The 10,113-nt window shown below is 33.3% G+C and overlaps 1 protein-coding gene across 1 annotated transcript in view; it reads right to left on the bottom strand.

Annotated features, from left to right (window-relative positions):
* DACH1 (dachshund family transcription factor 1) overlaps window positions 1–10,113 on the bottom strand; it is a 464,060-nt gene that overhangs the window by 125,049 nt on the left and 328,898 nt on the right. Inside the window, exons 5-6 of the mRNA XM_011972024.1 lie at window positions 4,503–4,638; window positions 1,673–1,807 (exon numbers count right to left, since the gene is read on the bottom strand). Of these exons, the coding sequence (XP_011827414.1) occupies window positions 1,673–1,807; window positions 4,503–4,638 (271 nt within the window). The remainder of the gene's footprint in view (window positions 1–1,672; window positions 1,808–4,502; window positions 4,639–10,113) is intronic.

The raw sequence follows: 10,113 nt of genomic DNA, 5'->3' as shown, positions 1-10,113 counted from the left end.
TTTTTTGACATGGAGTCTCACTCTGTCACCCAGGCTGCAGTGCAGGGGCGCAATCTCGGCTCACTGTAACCTCTGCCTCCAGGGTTCAAGCAATTCTTCTGCCTCGGCCTCCCAAGTAGCTGAGACTATAGGTGTGCACCATCACGCCCATCTAATTTTTGTATTTTTAGTAGAGACAGGGTTTCTCCATATTGATCAGGCTGGTCTCAACTCCTGACCGTGTGATCTGCCCGCCTCAGCCTCCCAAAGTTCTGGGATTACCGGTGTGAGCCAGTACACCCAGCCCCACTATACTAATTTTTACAATATTGCTATGCATGGATTTTTGATTAAATATCAAAGGTATAGGTCAAAATAATATGATGGATAATATATATGACATTCTTCTTTATTGCTAATGAAGAGGTTGTGAAAAAAATGTAAGTTAAAAACTTAGAGACCATCTGACCTAGTCATGCACTGCATTAGAATAGTTAATTAAATAACACCTGATATCAAGTTTCACAATAAATAATGTAAAAATTTTATTAATGCCTCTATTTCTCAATTATGCCTAGATGTTAACACGTTAGTACCTTGATTGTGTTTTCTCACTGACATTCCATAACTCAAATAATCTAATTTGTAGAAATATATTCCTTCTCCCTAAGGGATTTAGCAGAGCTATTTTTATGCTGAAAAGGAAATGTTTTATGTAAGCATTTTTACTTTTTTGTGAGTAGTCTTTTTGGTGGGAAGAAGGTACCCCTCCTTAACTTAATCTCCCTCCACGCATTTATTCCTATTCAATTATTTAAATACCCAATTTTATTTCCTTTCCGTGTTGACAGCTGATTAATTGTGTCCCTTTTGTTTTCCAAATAAATAATCCTTATTCACAACACTGATTATTTGATGGCTTTGTCAAAAAAAGATAAGCAAATTATCCTATCTATATTTATAAAGTTTGAAAATATTAAGTTAAAATAAAAGATAGGTGGGAAGATTCTTATATTCACAATTTAACATTCACAATTTGAAAATATATACTTGCATCTCCAAGAATAAATTTCTAATATGCTGACTAAAATCATATTTTGATTTTTTCATGGAATTATCAAATAAGGCATGAAAATACACATTTTGCCTGTGAAAATGGGTTTGGTTGACATTAACAAAATATAAGAAACTTTTTTAGCTATGTAGTACCTGGCCTTTCTTGGTATATTTTGACAACTATTTTGACAACTACTAGTACATTGACATATAAAATATATTTCTGTTTCCTTATTGGTCTATAAACTGTTTTTCTAATTCAAAAGAAGGCAGAATAACCCTTTTTATACTGTTATTGTTGTATCATGCTAAGTAAAATGACAGTGACCCTGAAGGCATTGAAAAAGTCAAATAGCAGATCCTTTAGGAACTGAGAAATAACAATTGGGACTTTTTCTTTTAATGTAATGGTAACTAAATTGTAACTTACCTGTTGTATAAGAGAAGTGCAGCAGGTCTTCATTCATATCTTTTTTTTTGTTGAATAGGTTTAATTTGTACTTTATATTGTAGATTTTAAAAACATTTATATGCTTTTTTTTTACATGATGTAGAGACAGACTTCATTCTGTGATTAAAATCTAGTTCTAAAATCTATTGAATCAGGAAAAACAAGGAATATATAATCATACATTACCTTTTTCAATATGCATCCTTTTTGACTCATGTCCCATGTCATGACCAGCCAAATCCCCCTCTTTGGGCCCAGGGAGTACATTTGGTGATAAGCCCATCAGCATCTGGTTCATGGACAACCCATTCTGATGGACCGCTGTTATACCCGAAAACAAACAAAAGAAAACACAAAAACACCATAACACACAAAGTTCCAATAAGTCAGTTAAACTCTTTTTGGACTCAACAGTAAATATCATATTAATATAATGGTCTAACTTTAAATTTGTAATCTATCCCTAAAAACACTGTGATAACTGATAAACATGATAATTCATCAGAATATGCAGAAAATACTGAAAATGACATCACCTCACTTTATTTTTATTTTGCATAAAACAAGATTTTTATCTGGAAAATATAAATTTTTAAAATATAAGAATAATACAGTAGAAATTACCATTTGGCAAACATCATTAATAATAATTGTTTCAGGGATCAAGGGATAATTCTGAAACTAGTGAGTGGAAGTTTGGTTAAGAAGAGAATATTTGCATAGTCTTAAGATATTTTCTCACCAGACAGTCACTATCTCCAAAGGTAAACAACAACAACGACAAGTAATATTTCAATAGAGAAACCTGGTAGTCACCACCTTCAGAAAGTGATAAAGTTATTGCTGGCATTGTAGAAATGTGTGTCTCCTGAAATGATTCACTAGGAAGGATGCACTATCACAGCTGTGTGATTCTCGCCAAACATCCATAACCTAAGTCTAATCAAAAGGAAGCATAAAAAAATTCAAACTGAGGGACATTCTACAAAATAAATGGCCTGGCCTGTACTCAAAAAAAAAAAAAAAAAAAAAAAGTTTCTGAAAGACAAAATGGACTAAGGAACTCTTCCAGATTAAATAATACTAAGAGAATATGACAACTAATTGTAGTGTGTGGTCATAGATTGGCTTTTGTACCTAGAAAAAAAAAAATCTTACTTTAAAAAATATTGGTGGGAAAACCAGTGCAATTTAAATAAAAACTGTAGTTCAAATTTTAGTACTATAATAATGTTATCTCCCTGATTTTGATCATTTTTCTGTTATGTAAAATAATGTTCTTCTTTGTAGAAGATAAACAATGACAAATCTGAGTAAAGTTGTATTAAATCTATGATAGAAGCCCTAGGTGACATTATGCCTTTATTGAGATACCACTTTCAGAGACCTTGATTGATTGATTGACGAGGTAAATCAGGATGACAAACGCATAAGAATGATTTGTATATTTGAAAATTTTCTAAAATTATTTTAAAGTAATATGTAATATATATATGCATATATATGCGTATGTGTATGCATATATATGCATATATATGCGTATGTGTGTGAATGTGGATGTATTTCCATTTCAACAATTATGGCATCCAGGCATATAAAAATGTCTCCTTTGTTTCTATCAAAAATTTAAAAAAATATATAACCTTTAATAAAATAACATGAATGTATAACAAAACTCTTTCAAATCTTCTCCAATGTGTCCATCATTTTCATTTTCTTCCAAAAAAATTTTTTTTCTCTAGGACAGCACCTTTCCAATGACAATATATTATAATGAAGCCAATATTTATCATTAAATTTCTGATTCTAGTGTCAACGTACCATAAAAATATACAGTAAATATTTTATTTGAAAACTATTTTAAAATTGTGTATAAAGTTATAAAATTAAGGAAATAAGTTTCAGGCAGGCCAAAGCAAGTATATATATTTAGTATTATGTTGAACTATATAATTTCCAATAATTGACTATCTTTTATTTATAATTATTTACATAGCATTTAACTTAATCTTTAAATTATCCACTTCAATAGCTCCCAGATCAACAATTTTCACTTTATGCATACATTCCTTTATAACCTATAAAGTCACTTTCTATAAAATGCTTTCCTATTATGAAAATATTCTCAACAACCAAATAACTTAAACAAATTTTGTATAATTAGATGAAGTTTATGCTATAAACATAATTGCATAAAATAATAGCTAAATTCTGGAAATAAGGAAAATATATAGGTTTTATCAAACAAGTTATTCTCTTTTAATATAGTCATTTATCAAAAGAACAATCTGAGATTATTGTATAGACACAAAAATCACTTGTTAATTTGATGGCATTTTAACCTTTATTCTTCATTTTCTTGGTCAGAAGTACCAAGGTTAAATATTGTGAAAATGTTATAAAATAACATACAGTCCTACTTTTCAAATTTTAATAATAACAATATATGGCACTAGTATGCATTATTGATTATTACTAATTCAAACTCTCAAACTCAGCTAATTTCAAATTCTTTAATTCATTGATCACCTGAATGACTTACAAATGTACGTTTTTAAAATTTATTATTTTGAATTTAACTCATTTCTCTTTGTGGATATCTCCATTAACATAAGGATAAAATTTAAAAGTCAGTGAATTACAAAAATGGCCGGGTAGTATTTAAGGAATGATGTTGAATAATCTATAAACAGTGTACCAAGACACTAGATATCTGAGAATTGGTTGTGTTTACTTCAGAAACCAATCCAAAAGGTTACTTATTTTCTCTGTTTCATAGCTCAAATCTTTATATGTGGCATCGAAGCGAGGAAATTTATATCAGGACCTGTTAATGTAGTATCATACCTCATGATATTACGAACTGGGAAACATAATTTTGAGAGATGGCTATTGCTACAGAGCTTCAGAACATGATCCATCTGAGATCTATTTGGAATGAGGGCATGTTGATTAGAAAAGCCAGCTGAACCCTAATAAAGTTTAAAATGGTGACAAGTAGAAGTATAAGACCTACGGATTCTGTCAGAAGAGCTCTCAGTCCTTGCAGGGGAGCTGGACACACTGCTGCTGCGATGTGATGATGGGTGACTGCCAGGCCTTCTCCCCTCCTCCAGAGAGGGGGCAGGCGAGGGGCTATCGGGAACACGCTCCTGCACCAGCGAATGAGAGAAGGAGGGTAGAAAAGACATTAAATATGACGAACTTTTACTTAATGAATGTTGGTTTTCTCAATACAATAAGAAATGTAAAGAGAATAAACACTTTGTTTCATCAGCATTTAACTGTACTAAAAGATACATTTATCTTGAGCAAAGCCAAATAAAGTAGAAAAAGATGATTTATGAAACTATGGTTCTACAGGCAAGCACAACTGCAGTAACGGCAAATGTTAATCCACTCTGGAGAAAAAGTAAGCCCTAAGAAGACACCCAAAAATATCCAAATAAGAACCCATTAGACAACAAAGGTCTTGGAGAACAAAGAAGTATTATTTATCATTTTGAAGAAATCTTTAAATATATTCCCGTGTTTCCGTAAGTATCTAAAGATCATGTAATAAACACATTATCAACATGACTGACCATAATAATAATACCAGAGGAATTTGTAACAGGTATTCCATCCTGGCACTGCTCTGGACATACTCAGTCACATTTTAAGGCATCACGGAAATGGATTATTATTTAATATTGGAATATTTTTCTTTGGTTTAAATAATTCTCAGAGTACCTACCACATCTAGCTTCAACTCAACCACACAAATGTATTAAGGGCACATTTATGAAACATGTATCAATTATGTCCCAGGGAAATTTGGTACTGTGTTTTCTGATACTCTATTTTATATCAGCACTCTTGTGTCATTCCACACCTCCCTCTCCAAGTTCTGTGCATTCTCCATTAGACAAATCTGTAAGTAGATTATATAAATGTCTCCAATTAGCTATTATAAATGGAATTACAGATTAAGAAAGAAGGTACCCATTGGTGAACATTTTCTACTTTGAGCAGCAAAATATTTATACCATCAGTTATTAACAGACACAGGTCTTGATGCCTTTGCAATAATTAATAAATAGTAAAAAGTGTGGAAGAAAACTACATAAAGTATGTAGATGTATAATGTACTTATAAATAATAAGTACACTATTCCTTATTAGGGTGAAGATATGCAAATATGAAATAGAGGTAAAAAAATCTAAAATGTAATTGGCCTGTAGGAGGCTAATATTTCCAAAATGTCAACGTTAACTTAATATGGAAAACAAAGAGGAGGCTCCAGGCTTTGCACTGCCAGTGAGAATGATGATCGTGCTCATCTTTGGTCAAAATGATTCCATCAGCACCGTGATGGTTTGAAATGCGGCTGCACATCAGAATCACCTGGCATGTTCTTAAATGTGCTTATGCTTCAGTTTCACTCCCAGAGATTCTGGTTTACTGAGGATTATGGCTTAATTGTGTCCCCCAAAAAGATTTGTTGAAGCCCTAACCTTTGGTCCCTATCAATATGAATGTATTTGAAAACTGAGTCTTTGCAGACATAATTAGTTAAGATGAGAACATACTGGATTAGGGTGGCTTTTAATCCCACGTGATTCGTGTCCTTAGAAGTAGATGTGAAGATAGGAGGGAAGAATGTCATGTGACCATAGAGGAAGCGATTAAACTTATACAGCTTCAATCCAAGGAATAGCAAGGATTGCCAGCTGCTAGCAGAAGCTATAGAAAGACAGCAAAGGATTCTACCTAGAATCTCAAAGGGAGCTTGGCCCTTATGAAGTCCTGATTTTGGACTTCTAGATTCCAATAATGTGAGACAATAAATTTCTCTGGTTTTAAGCTACCCAGTTTCTGGTTCTTTATTATAATGGCCCTACAAAACTAATATACTAAGACTAAAATGGGACCCAGATTTCAGTATTTTTTAAAGCTCTCCCTATTTTAATATGGAAACAAGATTGAGCTGTACTTTAGTCACACTCTTTTAATTTTTCAATGGTGTACACTGCCAATAAACATCTTCAACAGATATGCTTAGACTTCATTTTGAAGAACATGACAAATAAAATGAAAATAACCAGAAAAAAATACCCAAGCCCTTTTCCCAAATCCATGTCATAAAATGGTTTCCTAACATATATTTCATGGAATTAAAAAAAAAAAGTGCTATAAGAAACTTCATGACAAAACAATATTGTAAAGGAAAAGAAAAAAAGAGGTCAATTAAATTTTAATCTCAAAAGTTGCAATGCATATTAGAATCTTGTCGTAATGATTACTTGCTGAACTTTAAGAGTTTTTGGACAGGGCTAATATGTGCTGACAGGCTTCTGTAAAATACAATAAACCGCCACAGAAGGCAGATGTATTGTTAGTATTACACTAAAAAGCATTAGCCCTTTTCCGTAATTATTCAGAGATTAACAATTAAGTGCTTTATTTTCTGCAAATAGCAAAATTGGTATGTAGGTAAACGTAAGCAACAGGCAATATATTTTCCATCTCAAGTTATGTGGGGTTTCCACTTGAAATACTGCAAATACGAAAATAAGGAAAGTGGAAGGGAGAGAGAGAAAGAGACAGAGAGAAGAGATAGGGAGAGGAGAGAGAAAACAAGGGGAGGAGGGCAAAGACAAACACACACATCCCAGATATTAAAATTTAAAACTAACTTGTTTAGATAAGTTTATAACATGCATGCATTTGTTACACGCTAGGATACTACAGAAAGACGGCATCCAACTTTACAGATTGCAGATTAAGATGTTTTGAAATCTTTATCACAGGTAACATGGAAAACGAATGTATTAGCAGTTATTTTTCCAAACTAACTAAATGAAGCATGTATGCTTTTAAAATGTCTAAGGCAAACAAACGACCAACAGTTTTAAAAAACAAACATGTAAGGTGGGCGTGGTGACACGCCTGTAATCCCAGCACTTTGGGAGGCCAAGGCGGGCGGATCACGAGGTCAGGAGATCAAGACCATTCTGGCTAACACGGTGAAAGCCCGTCTCTACTAAAAATACAAAAAATTAGCCGTGCTTGGTGGCGGGCGCCTGTAGTCCCAGCTACTTGGGAGGCTGAGGCAGGAGAATGGCGTAAACCCGGGAGGCGGAGCCTGCAGTGAGCTGTGATCTGGCCACTGCACCCCAGCCTGGGCGACAGAGCCAGAATCCATCTCAAAAAAAAAAAAAAAAGAAAGTAGCAGCAATTTAAGAAAAACCAAACCAAATTATGCATGAGAGAGCAACACTGGAAACTAGCATCAGTGGACAAATGTGTGGAGGGTGAACAGAGAGATCCAGCATCAAGAAACAGTGAGCCTATTTATATGCCACAAAAGTCAATTATTACAGCCTATTCCACTATATTTAGAATGACGCAAAAGATCAGCAATGTTTCAAAACACAGAAAACTCTTGAGAATTCCAGATATTTGGAAAAGCTGAAAGACAGTTGTTTTTAAAGCCATGCTATGTGCTATCCCAGAGTTTTCCTAAGCATATATCTTTGACAAACTCCTGAGTTTAATTGAAGTATCTCTCTTAATCTTAAAAGTATGTCTCCTTATACTTGAGATGACTGCAAAGGTATTATATATCTATCACTTCTTTTTTTTTTTTTTTTTTTGAAATGGAGTTTCGCTCTTGCCGCCCAGGCTGGAGTGCAATGGCATGATCTCAGCTCACTGCAAACTCTGCCTCCCAGGTCCAAGCAATTCTCCTGCCTCAGCCTCTCAAGTATCTGGGATTACAGCACCCACCACCATGCCTGGCTAATTTTTGTATTTCTAGTAGAGACAGGATTTCACCATGTTGGCCAGGCTGGTCTTGAACTCCTGATCTCAAGTGATCCATCTGCCTTGGCCTCCGAAAATGCTGGGATTTCAGGACATGAGCTACCACACTTGGTCTATTATTTATCTGTGTGTGTGTGTGTGTATATATGTGTGTGTGTGTGTATATATATAAATACACACACACACACACACATATATTTATAACAAAAAGTTTTAGGCTTCAACCTATATGTCGGTTCATATCCAAATACATATATGTAGGCTTTAATTATACTCTCCCTAAGCTCAAAACCCTGTATGAGCATTCTTTATTTTTAAAATGGAATGAATTTACTCAGTAGTTGAAACCACTGGTCCTTCAACTAATGGTGACTTAATTTTTTTGGCTGATAGAATGAAGCCCATAGCTATTTAATATTAAGAAGAACATAAAATGTTTAAGTTACTGATGCTTAAGATTTCAGACCACAGTGATTCTCAGAATACAAATAAATTTTGGCATCTATTTTTGGAATCAGTGTTTTCTAAAGATTTAATTGCCTTTTGAATAATTTAGTTGGCAGACAGCAAATTAAATATAGGTTCAAGCCTAAAATGACATAAACACACAATTAATTTCTCCACAAATATCTATCTCTAAATAAAGTTACTTGTTTGATATAGATATGAGTTGTAGGAAAGTTACAGGGATATTATGAGGCCCATGATAAATGTTGTCAGGAAAGAAAACAATTTTTAATTTAGTAGTCTCTAACAATCTAGAAAGCCCATGAATATTTACTATGAATTCACTATGCTAAAAACTAGATAAAAGAAAGTACACACAAGAGAAAAGCATCCATAACAAAACACTTACTAGAATAGTATCAAAATCTATCAAAATTTTGGGATTACATATACACATTTGAAATCAATGATAGTTTCACATTTCTAGGAAGAATCTTAAAAATTTATTTGTCACCATAAAATATACGTCAAAATATTGGGAAACTTTTGGGCTACAGTCAAGGACTTTGTTCGTACAGCAAAATAATTTAGAAAACCTTGATGTAAGTACCATTAGTGATATAGTAAGTTTTTATGTATATTCGTGGTCAGAATGTTCTAACGTGTTTCACATAAATGTGCTTTCTGAAGGTCAGATAATTTCACCTTTGGCCTTACTATTAATCCTTAAAGCATGTGATCTCCACAGTCGTTTCAACTCTTGTCTGTCTCTTAGAATCTTCTAGAAATTCAGCCCAGATCAGTATGCACTCAAAGACTGCCTAGTCTGTTTAAAGCAAATGCAGTACACAGATGACTCTTAAGCAGCTTACATTCTAGTAGTGGAAGGATAGCAATGAAGAAATAACTTCCAAATAACAAAGCAAATACTTTAAAACATGCCTAAATCAATCTAGTATATTATTTAAAAAAATGCTCCATGTTGGCAAAATTATAATAATAATAAATGGATTGAAATAATGACATATGAAAAAGGAATAGTTGTGAAAAATACAGGTCAATTCAAAGGATAATGTTGCACAAAGCTCTCCACCAAAAATTCTAGTGAGATTTGTTATTCCAGTTTTAGTACTGGTCATTCCTTTTGTATTTTTCTCTTCACTACCACCTCTGGATTTGTATATTTCTCTTAGCCCTTCTCTACCATGGTGCTGCAAGAGAATTTAGCTCTAATATCCTGATATTCATCATATAACATAAATTAACTTCCTTCTTAGGCATCCCAAGTTAAACTTGGTAAATAGTATGTAAGGGAAAATTGAGAAAAGAGTGACTCAAATAATTTTCTGTAGGGCTTTATTCTTTAGCTCAAC

Source organism: Mandrillus leucophaeus, unplaced genomic scaffold, assembly GCF_000951045.1.
Source record: "Mandrillus leucophaeus isolate KB7577 unplaced genomic scaffold, Mleu.le_1.0 Scaffold126, whole genome shotgun sequence".
Taxonomy (NCBI): domain Eukaryota; kingdom Metazoa; phylum Chordata; class Mammalia; order Primates; family Cercopithecidae; genus Mandrillus; species Mandrillus leucophaeus.
This window is presented reverse-complemented; position numbering and strand designations above follow the sequence as displayed.